This window comes from Paroedura picta, chromosome 9, assembly GCF_049243985.1.
Source record: "Paroedura picta isolate Pp20150507F chromosome 9, Ppicta_v3.0, whole genome shotgun sequence".
Taxonomy (NCBI): domain Eukaryota; kingdom Metazoa; phylum Chordata; class Lepidosauria; order Squamata; family Gekkonidae; genus Paroedura; species Paroedura picta.
In genome coordinates this window covers 22,496,809-22,521,591 of record NC_135377.1, presented here as the reverse complement: position 1 = coordinate 22,521,591, position 24,783 = coordinate 22,496,809, and the positions used below count along the sequence as shown (strand labels likewise).

At 43.6% G+C, this 24,783-nt stretch overlaps 1 protein-coding gene across 1 annotated transcript in view; it reads left to right on the top strand.

Moving 5' to 3' along the window:
* The window catches only part of DPY19L4 (dpy-19 like 4), a 35,711-nt gene extending 13,282 nt beyond the window's left edge, over positions 1-22,429 (top strand). Inside the window, exons 8-19 of the mRNA XM_077351873.1 lie at positions 1,053-1,187; positions 3,198-3,329; positions 3,911-4,009; positions 5,083-5,156; positions 6,175-6,333; positions 7,176-7,295; positions 10,498-10,618; positions 12,291-12,347; positions 14,295-14,377; positions 15,405-15,537; positions 17,035-17,193; positions 18,758-22,429. Coding sequence (XP_077207988.1) covers positions 1,053-1,187; positions 3,198-3,329; positions 3,911-4,009; positions 5,083-5,156; positions 6,175-6,333; positions 7,176-7,295; positions 10,498-10,618; positions 12,291-12,347; positions 14,295-14,377; positions 15,405-15,537; positions 17,035-17,193; positions 18,758-18,922 — 1,437 coding nt within the window. The 3' untranslated portion in view covers positions 18,923-22,429. The remainder of the gene's footprint in view (positions 1-1,052; positions 1,188-3,197; positions 3,330-3,910; positions 4,010-5,082; positions 5,157-6,174; positions 6,334-7,175; positions 7,296-10,497; positions 10,619-12,290; positions 12,348-14,294; positions 14,378-15,404; positions 15,538-17,034; positions 17,194-18,757) is intronic.
* The last annotated feature ends 2,354 nt before the right edge of the window (positions 22,430-24,783 follow it).

Below are 24,783 nucleotides of genomic sequence, written 5' to 3'. Positions count from 1 at the left end.
ATTATAGATGTTGAAATGAAATGCATTAATATTTTGCCCCACAGACTTCTGGCTGGTGCAGTACGACTGCTCATTGTGGATGGGTGTGATCTGGTGCTGTGGAGTTACACCTGTTTTGAGACATTTGCAGGGGCTACCAATCTGTTTCCAAGCCCAAGATGAGTTTCTGGTTTGGACCTTTAAAGCTCTTAGATGGCAAGATCTTAATCATCATGAGGGGACTCACCTACCATATAAATATTTAGGGATGCCAGTCCCCAGGCGGGACCTGGGGATCCCCTGGAATTACAGTTCATCTCCAGGTGACAGAAATCAGTTCCTCTCTAAAAAAACAAAAAAAAGGCTGCTTTGGAGGGTGGACTCCATAGCATTATATTCCACTGAAGTCCTGCCCATTCCTGGATCCACCCCCAAAGTCTCCAGGTATTTCCCAACCCAGAGCTGGCAACTCTACTTGCCAACCGCCTTACACAATAGCCAGGCTGGCCTCCAAGAAACCTGGCCTATTTTGTTGTTGTCTCAGAGTTTTTGCTCTCCTTGCCTTTCTGCGGGAGTGTTGTGAGGAGTTTTGTCTGGCCCCCTTCCCCACCATCTTTCCAGAGTCATTGCGTTCTGCTATCTGTGGAGCTTAGTCCTGTTATATGTTTTTTCGATTTTAAATACATACACTTCCCTTGGAGGGAAGGTGGAATAGAAAAAATGGGAAAGGCAGCCATTTTTGAGAGCTTTATGTTGATAAAATGCATCAGATAAAAACACTCTTGTGGGGGCTGTGGGGTCTTGTAAGAATCCTGGGCACCCTAAAAGGTTTCCTTTTTGTTTTTGTTGAAGGAAGTTTTGCGAAGGCATATTTGTAAGGGCAGATGAGTAAAATGTCATGGCAAATGTTTCTAATGCAGCCCTCAGACCTGGACTCCAACCTAAGTGTCTAATTCACCTTACCGTTTTTCTAGGCCTGTGGGGAGGCTGGGACTGAATTGGGCCTTGTTTTGCATCTAGGGTGTCTATTTTGGTTTCTAACTCTCCCTGTTTGCTTCCTTTTTCCGCCGCAGAGGTTTTCCTACCTGTTGGTGAGCGCTTCAACGTACACTTTTATGTTGATGTGGGAATACAGTCACTATCTGTTGTTTGTTCAGGCAGTGTGTCTCTTCCTGCTAGACACTGTAGCACTTGCACAGACTGAAAAGGTATTTTGATTTTTTTTTTAAACGTATAAAATAAATATGTACTTGCTAGTATGTGGGGCTTTTCTCCTGCCATCCTTCCAAAGCAGAGGCCTGTGGGCTACATGGGACCTGCTGACTCCTTTCCTGGAACCCAGTGTTTTTAGAAAGGGGGTGGGGCCAGGTGGGTCTTTTGCCCAGCAAAGATTCTGATTGGCCACTGGAGGTTTTATTGGCTGTGCAGCTTTTTCACAATGTTGCTTTGGCAGCAGCTGCCACCACAGCATGAGTATCTTCACTGTGGCAGCCATTTTATGGCTTGCTTTGCCACCTGCACCAAATGTTTTGTAGCAGCCATTTTGTGTCAGAATTCCAAAGATGCCCATAGGCTCCAAAAGGCTGGGGACCCTGTTCTCAAGCTTGGCCTGTCAGTTATGTTTTGGAATACACATGCAATAAGGAGAAATTGTTGCTTCAGCTTTTTGAAGAACTTGCCAGATTAAAAGTCTGCACTCCTAACCACTACACCAAGGTGGCACTCTTTTTAAAGCTGTTATCTTTGGGATAGTTATGAATTCTCAGTAACCCAACCATAAAAATTGGTGTCTGAAGAAGTTCTATGTAAACACAATTAAATGAAAATTAGCTTGAAGCCAGTGGCAATTAGCAATTCATGTTGAAAGAAAATTGCATCACTGTGTAGAGATGGATTGAAGACATACCTTTTGTTACTACAATTTATTACGTTGCTGCCAACAGTACAGGATCTTTTTAAAATTAATATTGTGTTGCATTGTGAATCAACAAATAGGAAAGGTTGACTGATTCAGTACAAGGCAGCTGCATGTGTTTGGATCCCAGCCATTGGCTACACCCCACAAAAGTAATTTTCATGTGTTCTTAGGGACCTCATTAGTTGTTTGTCTTAAATTTGAATTTGCAATATTAACACATTTACACACTTAGCCTTAATATGTGTCACGGCCATGTTGTTTATTCCCATGTGAACCATCACAAATGGTTACTGATCCATAGGTTTCATCAGTTTTGGCATCTAGTCCGTAATATCTATAATCTTTGCCCCTGGCAAGCAACACACCTCTCAGGCTAGCTAGCCATGTGATGTCCCATGCTTCTCAGCAGAAAGTCACTGATGACCAACCCTTTTCTTTTCCTTCGAATGCCATGTCCTCCTATCCCCATGCCCCCTTCTCTCCATCTTTGGTTTTGTTTTGGCTCCTCCTCTGTACTTACTGCTGCTTCCGTCTTCTCCACAAGGACCTGAAATTTCTCGATGGCTCTGAGAGCCGTCTTGCTCAGTGCCTTTGGGCTCGTTTTGTAGCAGTAACTTCCATAGGGAAGTCAACACCCCCATTTTCCTTTGGCATAGTTTGCACAGCTCCTGTCAATGAAATCTCTTCCTTCCTTGATTTCATTGATTTCATGCAAGGTTTTAATCATCTCCTCCAGGCCCCTAAATTTCTCCTCTAAAAGTCCTATCAATTTACACTTATGACAAGTGTAGTCCATCTTGTCTTCAGAGAGGAAAACAAACATGGCACACTCCCTATGGGTGGCTGGATATGGGCCTTGAGTATCCATTATTGTCAAATAGATTCCTTCACTCTAGAATCTTTATCTTTAGCATAATGTTGTAGGGTGATCCCCCAGACAAAATGCCACAGGACAAAGAGCCTTCAGCTCACGGCAAAGGTTTGCTCCTCTGGTGGAGAGGAGCTCACAGGGTCACAGCCCAGCACATGGCAAGGCTTGTAGTCCCTCTGCTGCACACCACCCCAGCACACACTTCCTCAATTAGCCTCAAACAAAAGCTTGCGTACACCCTCACACATACACAGAGCCACCTCCATTGGAAAAGGCAAAAAAAGAGAAAAAAACTCACCTTGCCAGCAACTTTCCATACTCTTTATCTTCTCCCCAGTTGCTTTTTATTTTATTTTTTTTGTAAATATGCAGGGTTAACATTTATTGCAATGACTTTCTGTTGCTAGCAGGTATCTTTCTCATTGGCAGGTTCACGAGGTGTACAAAATCTATTTATTTTCCATCTTCCTGGGCTACATTTTGCAGTTTGAGAATCCAGCTTTATTAGTCTCTCCGCTGCTGAGCCTTGTTGCTGCTGTACTGCTTGCAAAATGCCTCCAGGTAATAACAACTGGATTCCGTTGGTTAGCTTGGCTACTGGTCTGCCTTAACACGTCGCTCTGAAGACACTGTCTAGGGGCACAGCTGGTGGCTTGTGCCAATGACACACGCGGAAGAACCAGGCTACCTACAGGCAAGACAGAGATTTCCTGATACTTTTATATATATTTTTTTTGCAGGGGAGGGACTGGTGTGCAGAAAAACTAGGTGAAAGGGGGTTTCCACAAAAACAGCCTAGCTTGCTGCAGGCTGAGTGTTCTCCAGGGTGGCAAGTGATGTTGACTCAGTTAAAGGGTCAAAAACTGAGAGAATCAGCTGGCTGCTGTAGCTCCTTATAGCAGGGGTAGTCAACCTGTGTTCCTCCAGATGTCCATGGACTTCAATTCCCATGAGCCCCTGCCAGCGTTTGCTGACAGGGGCTCATGGGAATTGTAGTCCATGAACATCTGGAGGACCACAGGTTGACTACCCCTGCCTTTATAGGGTTCTGGAGGGAGAGGAGGTATTGATACATGGAAGGGAGGCAGGAAACAGACTTCCAATTTGTTTCTTATCGACGCTCCTCTTCTTTTTTCCTGCAGATGAATACCAAAAAAGGGACACTTATTTCGAGGATGCTGAAAGTGTTTTATTTTTATTTGGTATCCACAATAACAGTGACATTGAACCTTGTAGTGAAGGTAAGGTTGTGTGTGATTTCCTGAAATGTAATAATGGCTGCATCTGATTGTCTTAGCTAAATTAGCCTTCGGGGGGGGGGGGGATAAAAAACCCACACCACCCTTTTGCATGTTGGTATTCTTCCCGGCAAGAGACAGAATGTACTAAACCGATGAACAAATAAGTTATTTTCCAAGGCACTCACCACCTTGGCAAAGCAAGAAAATTATATTTGATTGGAACTGTGGACCGTAAATGGAATGAGCTTGTGGAACAGATGTCTCCTTTTTCCCTTGTACTCTCCCCCCCCCACACTCCCTCCTCAAAGCACCTGGCAATTGGGGGGGGGGGCTCATGGGAGCAGAATAAAAAGAGGCTGCAGTGAAGGTGAGGAATGGGCAGAAATCACCCTGCCAGAATTTCATTTTGTTTGTAGAACATCTTATGCCAGAGGGCTGAGGGTGAGTTCTGTGATTTTCCCATGACCCACCACTTTTTCCCCCAGGAAACCCACTCTGTCCCTTCAGGTTCTCTGACTTTCAGAAGCAGTATGCCATTCACAGGAGTGAGAAAATTAGCATGTAATATTTCCCCAGCTTCAGGGAGTATCTTATTTGGACATTATAGCAAGTAGAAAAAGAAGCGTTGGTTTTTATAGACCGCTTTTCTCTACCTGAAGGAGTCTCAAAGCGGCTTACAGTCGCCTTCCCTTTCCTCTCCCCACAACAGATACCCCGTGAGGTGGGTGAGGTTGAGAAAACCCTGATATCACTGCTTGGTCAAAAAAGTTTTATTAGTGCTGTGGCAAGCCCAAGGTCACCCAGCAGGCTGCATGTGGGGAAGTGCAGAATCGAACCCGGCATGCCAGATTAGAAGTCCGCACTCCTAACCACTACACCAAGCTGGCTCTCAAGTAGCCATAGATGGACCTATCCTCCATGGATCTTGCATAGCGGGATTCTTATGCAAATGCAGTTGTCTCCCAATAGAAAATGTGTCTTTTACTACAGATGCATATCTAATGTCATTCATTGATGGAAAAGAGCGTGAATCTGTCGAAACTGGTGCTAACAAACGCCCCTCTCTTTTCCAGACATTTGTTCCTCATAAAGAAAACGAGCATTTAATGAAAGTTCTTGAAATAAAATTGGGTTTAAACAAAACAAAGTAAGTTTAAAGCGATACAACTCTTATAATTTGTTTTGGGGTATGTGTTAGACAGAGTTCACCAAGCTAATTCTGCTTGTGTATTCCCTTTCTACTGGGCAACATCTTTTAAGGGCCTCCAACCTGATGCACTGAGACTGTTAAGCTACTGATAGGCGTTCATTGGTACTTCTGTAAGCAGATCCCTGTGGACTGCAGTTTTGCAAAAGCCGCAAAAGATGGTGTTTTTGCCACGAAACTGAGTTTCCTAACAGTGTGATCTTAAGAACCTTTTTCTGAGAGTCAGCCCACTGAGTAGACCTGAGGAGGGATTGCTCTGTAAGAAGTTGCGAGCTCCAATGGTCGTAAAGGTTGCCTACCTGCTTTACAGTGTCATCCTAAGCAGAGCCCACACTGTGAGTTATAATAAATGCCTAAAATACATTCTAACCATTTCACCCTTTTAAGGAGATTGAAGTTAAAGAACTTGAACACTTCTAGGATGTATTTAAGGTATTTATTATAACTCACATTTCCCCCCAGAGTAGCTTACAACCCTAGTTATTTTCTCTAGGTAGTTTACAACCCTATTTATCCAGCATCTCTCTTCCTGTAAAGGTAGGTTAGGCAAGTCTCGGGACAGAACTGTGGTCGAAAGGCCCTGCTTCACTGCCCTGCGTACCTCCCGGTGAATGAATGACTCCTGGTGGCAGAATAAATAATGCAAAAATAGTCATTGCAAAGCAGTTCTACAAATTCATGAGACTTACATAATTATACTGATTACAGAATCTAGTATTTATTGATACACAGTATTCTGTTGTTGTTTACTTGCAAAAGCACAAAGTGCTTATAAAAGTATACTATCAGCATCTTTTATAGCTTTTTAAAAAGTTATTTCCCCATCTTTTTAGAGAGTCATTTGATGTTGGAAAATACTGATGAAGAAAACACAATAGATAAGGATATGACCTCATTTGCAGTGGATGGGGATATGACCTTCTCCCACCCCACCCCCCACCCCTGTTCTTCTCTTTAGGAACTTCACAATGAATTGGCTCCTTTGCCTAGAGTCACTTCAGGCACCATCCCAGGATTTCTTTCTGCGGCTCACCCAGTCATCACTGTTGCCTTTCTATGTTTTAGTGCTCATCATTTGCCTTTTCTCTGTGGGTCAGGTCGTTTTTAGGAGAACTAGGTAAGCTGACCAAAATGCTTGGTTGAATGCTATCAAGATGATGGCCTTCCCTGCCAGTTGCTGAATGTCTCCGGTTAACCTTGGCCAGTTGCAGGGAAAGGGGTTTCCAATCTGGAAAAACTGTGCATAGGGATTTTATAGTCCATCTTTCTCATTGGACTGAAGGTGGATTACAACACAGTGACTCAATACAATAGACAAGATAGGGCATTCAACAGGCAATGCAGTAGGAATTAGGGTTGTATAACCAACCAGAAACCTGAAAACAGAATTGAAGTAGAGCATAACTGTTAACATGGCACATGAAATGATGCAAACATATTACATAAGAGGATTCTCGTTCCAGCAAGCTATACACAGTAGTATAGACCAGAGTCTGATAATTTAACCTAGTATCTTAATGAAATACTTAGCACAGTGCAACTCTGTGGCCTCCATAGAAAACCCTCTTGAAGAATTCAACTTCCCTAATTTGTGGAAAGGGAGAAGATCTATATGGCTCCTCCTCAGGCTGGGCATTTACATCTATGCACTGCCCCTAGGTCAGTCTGCTCAGGAGGTAGGAGGTATTTGGCTGGCAGTCTTGGGGGAGGGAGGTTGTTGGGGGGGGGTTATAGGGGTTTTGTTGGTCTATGAGATTTTATAATTGTAAGCCACTGCTTGTCTCTCAAGAGTGGTGGGGAATGAATGAATGAATGAGGAAGTTTCCTGCTGCTACAGAACAGATTAACAAAGGTACCCATTGTGATCTAGATCCTACTATGACACTGTAATTAGTTGACAGTCTGTCTGGGTCTCTCCTGCTTGCTAATTTCTTTGTCTTTCTCTTCCCAATGCTGCAGTGGTGAACCAGTCAGTGAAACATCTAGCCTTGAGAGTGGGAGGATTGGAGAAAGGCCGGAAGTTGTGTATCATGTACTGCACACCATTTCTTTGGGGTCACTTACCATGATGATGGAAGGGTGAGGTTTTTCAAGATGGATTTCTGTCTCTTGGAAATGGCAAAGAATTGCTGTAAACTAGCTGAATGCATTTAGAGGTTTTGTTTCAGTGAACATATAATGTTCATATCCATATTCATATAATATTTATATCCCTGACCTGGATAGCCCAGGCATGTCCAACTTCATTACATCTCCGAAGCTAATAAGGGCTGATCTTGCTTAGTGTTTGGATGGGAGACCTCCAAGGAAAATTAGGGCCATGAAGCAGAGATAGGCAATGGCAGATCACCTCAAAATATTTCTTGCCTGACTGCCAGACAATCCTACAATCGTAGAAACTCCTGGCTACTCTACATATATGCCATATGATAAATAATACATATAAGTATGTATATTGCAAGCAGAGGTATCTTCAGAACTAATCTGGTCAGGTAGTTCACAGTTTAGCTTTAATTACTATGCAAAAAAGCTTTTAGAATCATAGAATCATAGAGTTGGAAGGGGCCATACAGGCCGTCTAGTCCAACCCCCTGCTCAATGCAGGATCAGCCCTAAGCATCCTAAAGCATCCAAGAAAAGTGTGTATCCAACCTTTGCTTGAAGCCTGCCAGTGAGGGGGAGCTCACCACCTCCTTAGGCAGCCTATTCCACTGCTGAACTACTCTGACTGTGAATTTTTTTTCCTGATATCTAGCCTATATCTTTGTACTTGTAGTTTAAACCCATTACTGCGTGTCCTTTCCTCTGCAGCCAATGGGAACAGCATCCTGCCCTCCTCCAAATGACAACCTTTCAAATACTTAAAGAGGGCTATCATGTCCCCTCTCAACCTCCTTTTCTCCAGGCTGAACATTCCCAAGTCCCTCAACCTATCTTCTTAGGGCTTGGTCCCTGGGCCCCAGATCATCCTCGTCACTCTCCTCTGTACCCTTTCAATTTTATCTACGTCCTTCTTGAAGTGAGGCCTCCAGAACTGCACACAGTACTCCAGGTGTGGTCTGACCAGTGCCGTATACAATGGGACTATGACATCTTGTGATTTTGATGTGATGCCCTTGTTGATACAGCCAAAAATGGCATTTGCCTTTTTTACCGCTGCATCACACTGCCTGCTCATGTTTAGTTTACAATCCAAGGTCTCGTTCACACACAGTGTTACCTAGAAGTGTATCCCCCATCCAGTAGGCATGCTTTTCATTTTTCTGACCCAGATGCAGAACTTTACACTTATAATTATTATTAAATTGCATCTTGTTCTCATTTGCCCATTTTTCCATTGTGTTCAGCTCTCATTGAACTCTGTCTCTATCTTCCGGAGTATTTGCCAGTCCTTCCACCCCCTTATCTAGATCATTAATAAATATGTTTAAAAGAGAGGTTTTCATAAGAGAGGTTTTTGTCTGGTGTTATGGATGTCTTTTCTCATTGTTCTTGTCATGATCGGTTGCCTTTGCTACCACTTCAAGCTGTTGACAAGTGCTTCTAAAAGCTATTGTACTTCTAACATGTTGTGAAGTTCCAGGACTAAAAAAAAATTTTTTTTTACTAGCATCCCTGCATCAGTCGCAAATGCAGCTATAACCATCACTCTCACTGTTTTGCAGTCACTGAGACCAAACTCACTCTCTCCATGGTGGCTGCCAGTCATTTTTATAGAATATCAATCAACGTAACAAATTGTTCTTCTGGACATCAGCAGGAAGCCACTTTTTCCTGCCCAAACGCCAGGGAAAATGCAATACCAGCACAGTGGCACTGTCAATATTTAAGGGACTCAGCTTGTAGGTCTGGAAGGTGATGAGGGGCAAAGCTGTACTGCCACTTTCTCCTGCCCTGTGGGCCTCAGCAGTGCTGCCAAGGCGTTGGTTGTTTGGGCAGTGATCTGGCCTTGGGTGCCAGGCAATAGGATCTGGTGTGCTGCTGTTGGACTTGGCATGCATATCGAGGGTTGCCCGCCCCTGCTGTACAGTAATGCCTTACGGGTGTGATTTTGGCTTGGATCCAGTCTGCCACTATCTGCTAGTAGTAATGTGTTTTGTTGAAGCAACTTTTGTCAGTTCTCTCCTCCGGTTTCTGCATCCCTATATTTTTCCTGAGGTTCCACTACCCATCAGAGTAATGATGTGAGCGGGGGGGGGGGGGGGAGCATGTCCTGCTGGAGCAAGAAGGGGGGGGGGCCAAACCTGGCGAGAGCACTATTCTGCTTAGTACTGGATCCCAGCCTTTGTCATGTTTCCTTTGCGGAAGCAGACCGTTGTGAAAAACTCGCATTCCACATTAACTTGCAAAGTTGCATCACTTTAGCAAAAGTGCTTTAGCTCCTCTGTCTGGGCCGAGAGCAATAGAACTTGAAGTGATTAAGGACTAATCCCCATCTCCTGTGAACTTTAATGTGAACGTCGCAAGAGTACAACTGGCTCTCGCTTCTCATGGGGGCCTCTGATCAGCATCAAGCAACTGGCTGCCTGCATAGTAGGAAATGAGAGCCAACAAGAATTCTGGGATGTCTCCCCTTCTAGATGCAGGAAGCTGGATTGTTCCAAACCATAGCTGGAGTAGCAGAACTACATCACAGACTTATCCCTGCCTTCTTGCACTCCCTTCTTTACTTTTATTGTATTGTGTAGTTTAAAACCTAATTCGTGCTAGCGTCCAAATCAGCAACAAGCCAGAGTTGGCCATCCAAACCGTGGTTTCCTAGTCTGCTGTGACTGACATACACAAACAGTAGCTTGTTGATGCATATGTTGTGAAACACTGTAGCTGGTCCTAATTTGCAAGTTAAGAGGAAAGCCGTAACAGGGAAAGGAGTTCATCTTTGGAGGGGAATGGGGGGAAGAACATGAACCTGTGGCTCAATTCCGTTCCTACAAACAGGAGCCACTATGTACTTTTAAATATGCGAGGACAAGGCCAGAGTAAGGTACACTCTTCTAAAGATTCCAGCACTGCTGGACTATGTCAACACGGAAGCACCTTTCCAATGCATGCTTTGTCTGCCACTAAATATGCAATTGCTATGTCCAAGTTTTAAGGGAAATCTGTGCTGGAGTACTTGGCTAATCGATGCAGAAAAACAGAGGTAGGTTTCCTTACAGTGAGTGCTGGACATGAACTGACCCTAGCAACAGACATTCAGAGAAAGCACTGTGGAATTAGTTGCATTTTGTCACTTGTCAGCTACAGCCTGCTCATTTGGATTTGTGTGTCAATTTTGTAGAATGAAGTATCTATGGACCCCTTACGTTTGCATGCTTGCAGCTTTTGGGGTGTGCTCCCCTGAGCTCTGGATGACCCTCTTCAAGTGGATGCGACTGAAAGCTGTGCACCCCATTTTGCTGGTGAGTTCCTGGCCTGCGATAGTCATATGTTGATGCAAAGCTACATAACATGAAAAACATTTCTTAAAGAAGATGTTGGAGATCTGGCAAAATAAGGCCGTCCAAAATAATACACACCTGGGGACTTTCCAGGACCTGACAGACTGCAGTCTTGCCAGATTTGGATATTGTGCCAAACATGGAAAGAAAAGATAGAGAAAAGTAACAATATTATAACTCCCTAAGCAACCTTCTAAACCCCACAGTCCCTAGGATTCACCCACCAATGTTCAGGAATTTCCCAGCCTGGAGTTGTCAATTCTGTTTCCAAAGCCAGCAAATCTTCTCCCACCCACCACGCACCCCTGGCCTCCTGCTCTCATACCCAGCAGTGCCCTTGCCCCAGCGTGGATCTGTCTTTTTGAAGTAAAGCTAGATTTCAGGTTGCATGCAATCTCACTGCCGGGCATGCTGCTGCAGGAATATGTGGGTGAAACTGCCCAAAGAGCCAGTGAACCGCATGCCTGTGTGCTCCATGGGAGGAGAGATTAGTTTCTGATACTAACCATAGCTTGCAGATAGGGCTGCCAGCTCTGGGTTGGGAAATGCCTGGAGATCTTGCAGGGTGGAGCCTATGGAGAGGGGGGTTTGGGGATGGGAGGGGCTCGACTGGGGCCAGTCTACCTTCCAAAGCAGACATTTCTCCAGGTGAACGGATCTCTGTCAACCAGGAATTCTCCAGCCACCAAACTTAGTTTCGAAAGGTATAAAGAAGGCTGCATGGATTGTAAATCCAAAATGATAGAAAAAACTCTGGCCAATTGGCTGCTCTTGATTTTTCTTGTTTATTATATTGACGTCTGTAGTATGAATCCCACAATAGCCAGACTTGTATTGTGTGAATCAAACAATTGCCAAAATGGGTTCCGGATAAATCAATGTTATTATATCCAGTTTTTAGAGCCAGCGAGGACACTATCTTTAACCCTACCCCCGCTCCGGAGGGCAGCCGAGACTGCTCCTCGGCCCGGCAGTAGGCCTCAAAGCCTGCCGCCGCCTTCCTGAGCCTTCTGCCGGGCCTTGGAGCAGCTGAGCCTGCCCCTGGGCCCAGCAGAAGGTCCCAAGGCCACCTACCTTCCTCTGTTCCTCCCTTCCTCCCAGCATTCCCTTTGCCCTTTCCTTCCCTTCCTCCCAGCATTCACTTTGTTTCTCCCTTCCTCCCTCTCTTCCATCTGCCTCTTTCTGGTTACCTGTTTCTCTCCCTCTTCTTCTGTCTCTATCTTCCTCCCTTTCTTTCTATCTTTCTGTCTTTCTCCTTTTCCTCCTTCCTTCGCCCCATCCCTCCACCCACCCATCATGCTAGGGCCCACTGTATTTTGCCCACAGCGGGCTTAATATCTAGTATGACAATAACACTGAGAAAGAAGTAAATTGAAAAGGTTGATATAGTAAGAATACAAGTCATAATAATAAACCAGAAAAATTAAGAGCAGCCAATTGGCCAGAGTTTTTTCTATCTTTTTGGACCACCTAGAACTTGGCAACCCTACATGTATATTTCTATGGACTCATCCCCAGGCTCCTTGATAAACTGGAATAAACTTTAAAAAGGCAAATTGTGGAGCAGTTCAGGCACTTGAGACACATAGAGGACAACCAAAGAAATTCTTATTTTGTATGTTTGATATTTCAGGCTCTAATCCTGAGCATGGCTGTTCCTTCTATTATAGGCTTCAGCCTGTGGAAGGAGGTAAGAAAATACATACACATACCTGTTAAGTATTAATATAATATATATATATCATCTATTTACTTTATTTGTAGCCTGCCTCGCTCCCCAAATTGGCTTACCTTCTCTTCCTCTGCATCTATGTAACCCTCACAGTAACCCTATGACATAAGTTAGGCTGAGTCTGTGCAAGTGGCCCAAGCTCACCCCAAAACCTTCCGGGGCAGGGGGGTTGAATGTGAGTCTCCCAGATCCTAGTCCAACATTATAACCCCTTGCACAGGGGATACCTTTACCTTTACTGGATATGCACACAAAAGCTTATGCCTTGAATAACACTTTGTTGGCCTTAAAGGGGCCATTGGACTCAAACGTTGTGCTGAGGTAATAGGTCTTGTGTGTTATGAACACTGAAAGCAGAGCGCAAGCACCTTGTCATGGAGCCTGGTTACAAATGGCCAATGGAGTCTTGCTTCTTCTGCACCCTTATATCAGTACATGGGCCTTATATCAGTACATTGGTTATGTAAATTCTAGAGATTACTGCAGTGTGTGAAAATGACAGTGGTTAGTATTATCCAGGGTAATGGAGATAGAGCATTTAATAAGAGAACTGAAGAAGAGCTTTTTTAAATACTCTGCTTTTCACTACCCAGAGGAGTTCCAAAGCAGCTTCCAAACCCCTTTCTCTTCCGCTCCCCACAACAGACACTTTGGGAGATAGGTAGGGCTGAGAGAGCTCTAAGAAAACTGCTGTGTGAGAACAGCCCTAAAAGAACCTTGACTAGACCAGTTGGGGGCATGTGGAGAAGTGAGGAATCAAATACGGTATTCCAGATTAGTGACTGTCCTCTTAACCACTGCACCACGCTGATTGTCTGATTTTCAGCTGGTGGCCATATGCGTTGCCACCTTTCATGGTAGAATTTAAACGCCAAGTAACAGAGCTTAAAAATATTTGCCTGAAACATATAAAACTATTGTGGCCACTAGATGGCTTTGGAAAACAGGAGACCCTTGGCACCTTACAGACTAGTTACTTCAGCCTAAGGTTCTATGAGCCAGATTTTACTTCATCAGATGTATGATGTGCCCATTCATTATGTCAATGCATTTACATTAACAGAGGAAGGCAGGAGAACATTTTAACATGTGATCTGTTCTAGGAAAATGCGGAATGAAACATAGGGTGCAGATCCAATAAGAAAGTTTCAGCTATAGCTTGGCTAATCAATATCAGTAATGCAAGATATTAGCGCCTGTAATGAGTAAGGACTGCGAAATCTTTGTTAAGATGGGGGAGGGATAGTCTTGAGTTGGTTAAAGGATTCTGGTTCAGCAATTTTGCATTGGATTGTCCCTTTGAAGTTCTTTTGCAGGGAAACAATGACTTAGATCAGCAAAATGATGCCTTGGATTCATGCTTTGGTTACTGAATTTTAGGATTGTTTATGCATCTGTGTTGGGACTGACCTGTTGTCCAATGTTGACAGCAGGTCTTTTTTGACACATAATAACATCTATTACATGGGAGGGTGAGTGTGGTTGGCTTATGACAAAGAGCTGAATTCAGTTCCATGTTGAGCATTAACACAATTATATTTATTTATTTACACTTATATTTATATACCACCGCTCTCAAATGTCTCGCAGCAGTTTACAAAATTCACAAGTACAATAAAATCTGATAAAAACCCATTAAAACATAATTAAGGCTTTCTTAAGAAACTGGCAAGCGTTTTTACTGGAGTGGTTTTAAATCGTAGCGGTGTGTTCCTATTAAATTGCATTGCAAAGAGTAAAGTGCATGCCACCATAAAGGTCACTACAGAGAAAAGCTCCTGAACATTGATAACTTGATCTAATGGTAAAGCTAGAAAGGTTTTTCTTCTTAGTCCTCTTTCCTGCGTGATTTAAAGTTCTGTAATTTGTCTTCCCACAGTTCATAGCCTTGGTGCTTCCTTTTAGTTTTTTCCTAGGATAATGGCAGAACTTTCCGAGCTGCAAGAATTTTATGACCCTGATACAGTAGGACTCATGACCTGGATAAAGTAAGTATCCCATTCAGTATTTGTCTTTTATGGCTCATCATGATTTCTTATCACATGGGTAGTGTATGATAGGATGTTTTGCTTGCTTAGGGCAGGGATAGTCAAGCTGTGGTCCTCCAGATGTTCATGGACTACAGTTCCCATGAGCCTCTGCCAGAAAACGCTGGTGGGGCTCATGGGAATTGTAGTCCATGAACCATCTGGAGGACCACAGCTTTGACTACCCCTGCTGTAGGGGGATGTATTTGGATGTGTAGCTTAACCTTTTGAAGGGGTTAGCACTCATGTTTTGTGCGACCTGCAGAACTCCTCCTTCGTTCACACATCACAGGGTGAAGAGTCGTTTCTCTTTTTTTTTAGGATGCCATATTTTGCTGTTGTGCATGAGCTGGCCAATAGATTTTTGTTTGCCCTGACAACCAGGGCAAGTTTGTTCCCATACTTGGAACAAGCCATGGATTGCCAGCTCAGATGCAACAGCAGACTTTAGCTTTCCATTTATTTATTTCTTTACATGCCCCTACACACAAACACGTACAGTCTTTCTCCCCCATAAGGACCCAATGCGGCTCATACTGCCATTCTCCCCTCCTTCACTTTATCCCTGTCACAGCAACCCTGTGAGGTAGGTGAAGATGAAAAGAGGGTGACTGTCCCAAAGCCACCCAGCAAATTTGATTGGCAGAATGGGAACTTAAACACAGGTCACCCAGATTCAAGTCCAACACTATAGCCACTGCACCATGGCTGCAAAACCTAAAAGAACTGATTACCAAGTGATGCCTAAGGGGAGGAGAAATCATGTGAGTGAGCTCATGGCTCTTCCATGGTTTGCTGTTTTGTCTGGACCACTCCATGCTGTTGTTTTAGGGATGCTTTTAGTTGAATGTGTTACAAAAATGCCCCAGCATCTTCCTGTGTTGGGATCATGGTTTTCATACTGTGGACTTTAAACACCAAAGCTTGCCATAGGTTTAGGCCACACGATGTTTGAGAACATGAGAGAGCAGGTGTGTTGTCTTTGCAGAAGGCAGGCCCCTATTGCTGCTGTGTTTGCAGGCAGCCCACAGCTCATGGGCGTGATCAAGCTATGCACTGGATGGACGGTGACCAATCTGCCCGTGTACAGCGACGAAGACCTGCAGAAGAGGAACGAGAATGTGAGTTGTGTCGTCTTGCCCTTTTGAAAACATCTCTGACCATTTTGGACATTCTGCAGTTTTCATCAGACTTATTGCTGTATAGTCTCTGGAACTAGGACGAGCCTCATCAGATAAATGAAGTGTTATGTTCCGTTGACAGATTGAAAGACTTAATTGCATACATCCACCCTTCTGTTTTACAATGGAAGGCTGAATGATCCAGCACTCCAAGATACACGTACAGTTCTGGGTTTTTTAATTGTTTTGATGGTTACTAAGCCACCAAACCCTGTTAGAAACAGGATATATATAAATGAGTTGAAAGCAAGATCGAGTCAAAAGAATCAGCAGTACGATTGGAGTTGGGGTGAGCCACTCTCAGCTGGTGATGAAATGAAGGTTGACTAGTGTATACAATGTTTGAAAAGAAGTCTTTTACTTTCCAAATGAGCTAAGTCACCTTTCCTGAGCTCTGCACTTACCACTTAGTGAGTCTTGGAATGCTGGGCCTTCTGGTGACATTTTACAATGTCTCTTCTCCCTTACCCTTCTCATTTCTGTGCTCTGTCAAATTACTATTTCATGCTTCGGAAAGCTTTAGCTGCAATGCATTTGTTAGTCTTTAAAAAATGAGATGCTGTTGTAGACTCACAAGGAGACAAAACCTTCTGTACTTAATACCTGCCAGGACTGTGGCCCTGGCCAGCGTAGTTACTTGCAGGGACCATAGCAAAAAACTTAAAATGAAAGATGCCAGGCTTGCTTGTTTGGAAGCAAATGACATTTAAAAAAAGGGGGGGGGGAAACTAATGTAGATGATGCTGTTTAGCAGTCAAGTGTGTAAAATTCATTGATTTAAAGTGAAACGTAACTGCAGCTCAGTTTTTAGCTTTGAGCCACTGTGCGCCAGGCAGTATACATTTGTGTACGTAATTCAGTCTGTGTTTGTCATCCATGCAGTGTGGCTCACGATCAGCTATAAAATAAATGCACAATAAAATCAGAGTCCAGTAGCACCTTAAGACCAACAAAGATTTATTCAAGGTGTGAGCTTTTGAGTGCAAGCACTCTTCGTCAGACTCACGACCTGAATAAATCTTTGTTGGTCTTAAAGGTGCTACTGGACTCTGATTTCAATGTGCTATTTCAGACCAACACGGCTACTCATTTGAGTCTAAAATAAACGCAATAATTGTGTTTTTGAAGGGGAGCAGCCATAACTCAATTCAGACAGTATGAGGTTCAATTCCTGCTATCTCCAGTTCAGGATCAGATAGTAGGTGATGTGGAAGTCTTGGAGGGCTTAGAGAGTCACTGCCAGTTTCAGTAGACAGTATTGACCCTGATGGATCAATAGCTTGATCTGGGATGAGGCAGATTTGTGTCCATGAGATCCTGCTTTTGTTTGCTTTGTACGTGTCTGTAAATCATAGCAAACATCGTATCATGAAAACCTGCCTAATATTCCACAATGTTCACTGTTTCCATCTTCACCGAACATACTTAAATCTACAGATTTTCCAGATCTATTCCAAAAGATCAGCTGAGGATATTTATAAGATACTCACATCATACAAAGCGACCTACTTGGTCATAGAGGATTCAATTTGCAATGAAGTGGGGCCTGTGAGAGGATGCCGGATTAAAGACTTACTGGATATTGCGAACGGACACGTAAGTAGCAAAATTTGATGATGAGTAAAATAGTTTGGTTGCCTGTTGTAAGAGGCATGATGTATTCTTTGTAACTGGTAATTTTGCCAGTGGGCTTAGAGCAGAGCACAGAACTTGTTCACTGCTGTAGCAATGTTAGACGTACTGGATGCTTTACCATTTAGTCTGCCTAATCCTGTGAGCCTCTTGTGGCACAGAGTGGTAAGGCAGCAGACATGCAGTCTGAAAGCTGTGCCCATGAGGCTGGGAGTTCAATCCCAGCAGCCGGCTCAAGGTTGACTCAGTCTTCCATCCTTCCGAGGTCGGTAAAATGAGTACCCAGCTTGCTGGGGGGTAAACGGTAATGACTGGGGAAGGCACTGGCAAACCACCCCATATTGAGTCTGCCATGAAAACACTAGAGGGCGTCACCCCAAGGGTCAGACATGACCCGGTGCTTGCAGAGGGGATACCTTTACCTAATCCTGTGAGAGTGAATGAGAATGGTGTTCAGCAGACTTAATCTGGTGTGTATGCGACTGCAGTCTTAACACTGCTAATGGGTTCGGGGAAATAACATTCACAGATGGTATTCCGGGGTATATACATACCCCAAGCCAAATTCCAATGTAACTTGGGATAGAAAAGTGTCCCACAAACCCTTCTGGTGGTTCTAGAAGACATTGCGTATCACAAGACAAAAACAACTCAGAGTGTAGAATATGGACCCACATACCAAGTGAGAACATGTCATTGCAGCTTGACATAGAAAGAGAAAAAATCAATACTGTTTGTATCTGGGGTATGCTTGCTACCCTAAGGAAATACTTCTCTGTCACAAGGTAAATGTTGCCCAAATTACCAAGAAAGGCCTCTCCTGTACACTTCAGAATTCCTTCTAGTGGAAAAACTCATGGAGAATTTTGCAAAATCAATAGATAGTTTGATACCTTACTTGAGCATTCTCTGTTGTAGCTCATACAGGCTCAAGAAGGTTCCCCCACTTCAATCGTTTTGCAGAATGGACAGAACAGAATTATTCACAAGGATATTTTTCATAAAGGAAGCAGAGTGCAGATTTAATCTCTGTGAAAGTTTAGACAGTTTTGTTGCATTTTAATTGTATTACATCATTTTAAAATTTTGTAGGATAGTTTTACAGCATTGTTTGTATGTGTTATGCCTTTTTAGGGCCAGTTTGGTGTAGTGGTTAGGAGTGCGGACTGCTAATCTGGCATGCCAGGTTCGATTCTGCGCTCCCCCACATGCAGCCAGCTGGGTGACCTTGGGCTAGCCACAGCTCTGAGAAAACTGTTCTGACCGGGCAGTGATATCAGGGCTCTCTCAGCCTCACCCACCCCACAGGGTGTCTGTTGTGGGGAGAGGAATGGGAAGGCGACTGTAAGCCGCTTTGAGCCTCCTTCGGGTAGGGAAAAGCGGCATATAAGAACCAACTCTTCTTCTTCTTCTTCTTCTTCTTCTTTATTCATTTGTTTTAATGTTGTAATCCACCTTGAGTCTGAGCAAGAAAAGTGGACTACAAATGAAATACGTCCACAAACAAACTCTTTCTGTTTTGTGCCAGGTGTACTGTGAAGAAAGTGACAGCTATGGCTATTCAAAATACGGACGATTTTGTCAGGAGATTAAGATGAACTATTCTCCATATGTGAATTACTTCACTCGAGTATATTGGAACAGATCCTATTTTGTATATAAAATCAACACTGTGATATCCTTCCAGTCCTGAGAAGTCCTGGAGACCTTCTTTTTGCAGACTGACTTTAGGGGGTTAAAATTCTTAAAACGGGATGAGGTCATTTTACAAAGTGTTCTTTTTATATATTGCGTGTACGACATATGGACACACATCCCAAGTGAGAACATGCAATTGTCCACAAATCAATCCAACTGTAATACTGCAGAATGAGTGCTGTATAGCAAGACAGAGAAATGTGCTCCTGGACCTTGGAAAATAGTGATCAGCGTTGCAGGATACAACCGTCTTCCACATGTCTGAATACCTCTTACTGACATCCTACGTGTAGTAACCTTATTTTTGTGTGTTGTTGCTCTATTTTCAATGTTACAGCAATTAACTGTGTTTTAAACTACACCTGTTTACTCTGGTAAATGCAAAATAAGTGACACGTAAACATAAAAAGCATGATCCTGACACTATGCACATATCTGGAGGCCTTTTTTTGAGGGGAGGGGCCCACCTTTTGCAACTCTTCCGAACTCCCAATAAATTGCTTTTTAAATTCAGGCAAGTTTTTAAAAAAGCAATTTGGCTTCAATTTGGGTGTCTGATGAATCAAAGAAGGGTCCAGGTCTGAAGTAGGTGAGCATGCATCTTCTCTCTTACCTGACTTTTCTTGGGTGTGGCTGGTGGCTGCAGTCTACTGTCTGTTCAAGACATTGGTAGCTCTCATGGGTTTTTAATAAGAGTGTGATTGTGCCCTGTGAAAGAAATAAACGCAGTATGTTATGCATCTTTTTAATATCGAAAATATCCTCCGTAAGAGCTGGCAGATGACTGATTTCTTTTTCTGTATAGATAGTTGTATTCCAGGTCTGGTTTTTGGAGACATGCAAGTTATAATGAATAGACGACTCATTCTCCAAACAAGAAGAGGGCTTAGATGTTGTGGATTTCAGCTCCTTCGTAGTACTGTCTGCCTGCTTGGCCCGTGAGCAGTGTCATAGTCCATTTGGCCCCATTAGCCTTGGGAAAGTGTTTTGGGGTGAATTAGGGTTTAAATATCCAAACACTGCAAACCAAGCTATTAACGGCACGATTGGTTATTTAAAATAAATTAAAAGTATGTTAATTTGGTATCTTTTGCTGTTTTCCTTCTTCTTTCTCTTGCATTTTCCCTCTGAGCTTGTTCCTGCTGCCCTTAAACAAAGTGAAGCATTTTTACAAGTGAGGGCTATGAAAATATTCCTTGGACACCTTGAAAGAAGGGATTTCATCCAAAGCTTAGAACTGAATTCCTCTTCAGACTTTATGCCTCTGTCATACATAAATGAGAGAGGAGCTATGGACAGCAAAATATATGTATATATTTTTTAAATGAGTGTGTGTACTTCTATCACATGCATTTTGTATAATGTTTATTGAGCGATCAGTGGTGCCTGTGTATGCCAGTCGAACAACTCCAAGGCAAGGTTTTGAAAAAGAGTTGATGGTTGTGCGTCTGGTCATTTGTTTTAATGGTTGTTAAATTGAGCTTGAAGGACTCTCACCACGGAAGGAAGGGGGAACAACCCAGAACAATCTGTAGAATTTTAATCATAGAGGGGTTGTGATTTGCTTTACAATGGAGGTAGCTTTGATGTGCATTTGTTTCAGTAAGGTTTGTCTGTGTGTGCGTGTGTTGTGTACTAAACCTTTCATTCTAGTACGTTTCTGCCTCTGCACTGAATTGCTTATGTTGCTGCAATAAAGTATAGCAGATGTGGTTTATCTTGTGCTGCTGCAAGGGAAATTTTAACCTTTTTTACATCTAATAACAAAGCACACTGCTATAAATGGCTGCTTTTTGGACCATTTAAAAAAAACAGTTATCCCCTGTCCCTATCAACCAGGAACTTTTGCTGTGCAATCTCAGTCATTTTTATGGACATTCAGACTTCATAAAAATGAGTATATACTGCACAACAGCATGATGATGCCTCTGGTCCACCCTGATAGGCTCTAACTGAATGTCATTAGCGGGTATAAACTAGTCCCCGGTGCAGCAGTCTCTAATCCAGCCTTTCTCAATGTTTTTGCCATTGAGAAACCCCTGAAACATTATTCAGGCTTCAAGAAACCCCAGAAATGGCACAACCATGCAGAATATAGTTGGGAAGCATAGCTGTGTACATGCCCAGTCAAAGCCCCTCACCTTTCCATGTCCTCCAGGTCAATCATTGGCCATAGGGGGGGGTGTCAGCATAACCATATATGGTCATATCACCTGATAAATGTTTAACAAATTTAAATATCCTTATCCATGGTTCCTCTATATATTTATGAAACACCCTGGGGGGGTGGAACGTGTCTGGCTGTCCAAGTTGGAATAGAGTCAATCAGGGCCTGCTAACGAGGGCCTCCCAGCCTGCTGCCTGCCTGCTAAGGAGCTCTGTCCTGGGCCTGCTAACAAGCTGGCCAACCCCTGCCCACCCCACTTGATCTGGCTGCGAGCTGCAGCCCAAAGCCACCTTAAGCTGCCTGGCCGGGGGCCAGGGGAGGGGACCCTTTCAAGGCCTATTCTTAGGAACGGGCTTTGAAGCTAGTATACAATTTATTAACTCCCACCCATTCCGGAAACCCTTCCAGGGCGGTCAAGAAACCCCAAGGATTCACAAAACTGGTTGAGAAGCATTGCTCTAGTCCCTCATTCTAATACCTGTTGCACTTTATGCATTAGCAGTTATTGACTTAGCCGTGACAAATCTAGTAGCATCATTCAGAGTGCAGGACTATTTCAGCTCCTGCAAAGGGCTTCATTTTTGAGTATTCAGTAATGAGTGGAGGTCATATTTGGAGATTCACATAACACTTTGTTTTAGTGAGTTACACAGAGCCATTCTACATATAGAAGATAAATCTCTTTTTCTAACATGGTTTTTCCATCCTTCTCTCATCTGAGCCTTACTGTCACACCTGCAATGATTTTACTTACTGCATCATTTTTTCCCCTTTTTTTGCTGGAATAGGATTGAAATTGAAGGATTTCAAGTTTGTTTTCAGCTATGGAGAGTTATTACAATATGGAGTTGTGAGATTTCAGAAAACAAGTTTATGTAAAGGAGAGAAGATAGGCCTACTGGGATGGCTAGCCATAGAGCAAGAATTTTTGAAGTAGTGCTAGTATTTATTTTAATCTTCCCCCCCCCCCCAAGCAACTGAAGCAAACTGTAAAATGGCCGATCTCTTATGCTGGCTGTTGAGTAGCCAGAAAAAGGGGGGGGGGGGGGGGTGAGGGGAAGTTGTATGTGAGAGAGTAATTTGATCACTCCTGTAAAATACAGCAATTTTCTTAGTGTGCCCTGAAGACTGTAGAGGTATTAAAATGTAGAAACTTTGTAAGCAGCACTCCAAGTTAGTTATTTCTCATACCTTTTATGTTCCTGGTGAAAGGAGAAATAAATGTAACCCTAAGGAAAAGACCTGTGTTCCCGCCTCTGGTGGTTGATGTTGTAATCCACTTGGAAAATGTGCCTTGGGAACTTTTTTAATTAAAGAAATGGGCAAAAACCTTCACTCGGCATGCAGTTGTTGTTTGTATGTTACAGTCCGCAATAGAATGTTTGGTGCTAGGGTCTCCTCCACACGTATTGAGCCTGGGGTCTCATCCCATTACAAAGGCTGCTTGGGACAGCAACAAAACAAGGGGAAGGCCCAAACAGTCTCCTAGGATGAGGGCAGCTATTTCTGAAGGAAACTCCCTACAGCAGCGGTTCTCAGCCTTCCTAATCCCGTGACCCTTTAATGCAGTTCCTCATGTTGTGGTGACCCCCAACCATACAATTATGCAAGTGTTCTTTCACAGAAATAAAACTGAAACTGACCAATGGCGTGAAGATCCATGTTTCATGATTATATATAAATTGGCTTTTCCCCCGGGATTTCTCAGTTCAGTTCTACCTCTTGTCCCACTATGCCGATCTCACTCTTTTCCGCTGCTCCAAACAGACAAACGCTCTATCTTGATCTACCCTGCAAGGCTGTTGTGTGGATGGTGCCCCCCCAACCAAGCTGCTTGCCCTGCCGCCACCCCTGTGAAAGGGTCATTCGACCCTCAAAAGGGTCCTGACCCCCAAGTTGAGAACCACTACCCTACAGACCCAAAGGGAATGCCTCCTGAGGTCTTCTGTAGCACCTGAGGTAGAGGAAATCCAGGATGGGCTCCCTGTTCTAGGTGAGAAGCAAGTAGGCACCAGGAAACCTTTGGACCAGTTTCTATACTTCTAGTATATTTTTATCCAGTCTTTCCTCCAAAGAGTTCAGGATGACTACATCCAACATTACTGTGCTTCAGAAATACTTAGCACCTCTGGCTTTCCATTGCTTCATAAGCAATAATGGATTTATGGAGGGTTTCGCAGAGTGCTCAGGGCTTACAACATAGCCGAGTCCATCTGGTTTGTTTGTGCTGGCAAGAAACAAAATAACATATGAAGCAGCTTTATCTTTACAAAGTAATATGAGTCCTTTATTATAAAAAAAAAAACTCATTCTAGACAGAACAACAAAACAAAATCAGAATCCACTGGCACCTTTAACAGCACAACAAAACAAAATCAGAGTCCAGTGGCACCTTTAAGACCGACAAAGATTTATTCAAGGCATGAGCTTTCGAGTGCAAGCACTCTTCCTCAGACTTCCTCACTGGACTCTGATTTTGTTTTGTTGTGCTGCTTCAGACCAACACGGCTGCCCACTTGAATCATTCTAGACAGGACAGAGATAAGACTCTAGTCTAAATAGCTAGGATGGCTAGAGATGCATGTCTCACGGTGCCAAGTCTGGCATGATATGGAGAGAAGGTGTGATGCCAGAAGGAAAGAAAATGTCTTGAGAGTAGCAAAGTACACAGCAAAGGGATCACAGCATCAGAGCAGTAGAAAGGATGTTGTGTGTCTTGGGTGCTTTCTGACTCAATGGTGGGCCTCCGCTGAAGACTAAGCGATAGCATGAAGCACCCAAACAAACAGCACCCAATTTAGCATCCCAAAGGAGTAAAGAGAGTCCAGAATCTGGCTGCAGGGATGATTTTTTACAGTGGAACCAGAATCTTTGAGAAACACCTGAATTATCTGGAGTGGAATCTAAGATCGATAAATAGAAACATTTCCCTTGCACATCCATTGCTTCACTATAAAAAATTCTGTAAATTCTGATTGGTGGATGTATGCAAATTACACTCATCTCACTCCCCTGATTTGGTCTGAGAAATGTTTGGCTGACCAATTTAAAGTTACCTGATTTTTATGGAAATGCAAGGGGTTGGATCTAGCTAGTTTTTTTTCACCCAATTGTATCTCATCTCTCTCTATGCCCCTGCCTTTGCATGTGCATTTTGTCCACCATCCCCAGCACAGTGTCTTTGGTGGTTGAAAGAGACCCACTTACTTTTTCACCAGCACCCAGCAAGCTTCCATGCAAGAGAAAGGATTCAAACACAGCTCTTTCAGTTTCCCAGCATGGTGCAGCGGTTAAGAGTCAGGGCCTCCAGCCAGGGGAGTTCTCCACATGAAGCCAGCTGGACAACCTTGGGCCAGTCACATTCTTCTTAAGGCTGTTCTCACAGAGCAGTTCTGTTAGAGTTCTCTCAACCCCACCTACTTCACACGGTTTCTTTCTGTTGCGGGGAGAGGAAGGGTAGGCGATTGCAAACCGCCTTGAGACTCCTTCAGGTGGTGAAAAGCGGGGTATAAAAGCCAACTCTACTGCTTCTGCTCCGACCACTGTCCCACTTTGGGGCCGGCGTGCTGCTGTCAACGCTGGAGCATGGGGCTGCTCTTGGGTCAGTGACACTGTCGGCTTAACCCAGGGGTGGGCAAACTGTGGCTGTCAGGGTCTCATGGGAATTGTAGTCCATGGACATCTGGAGG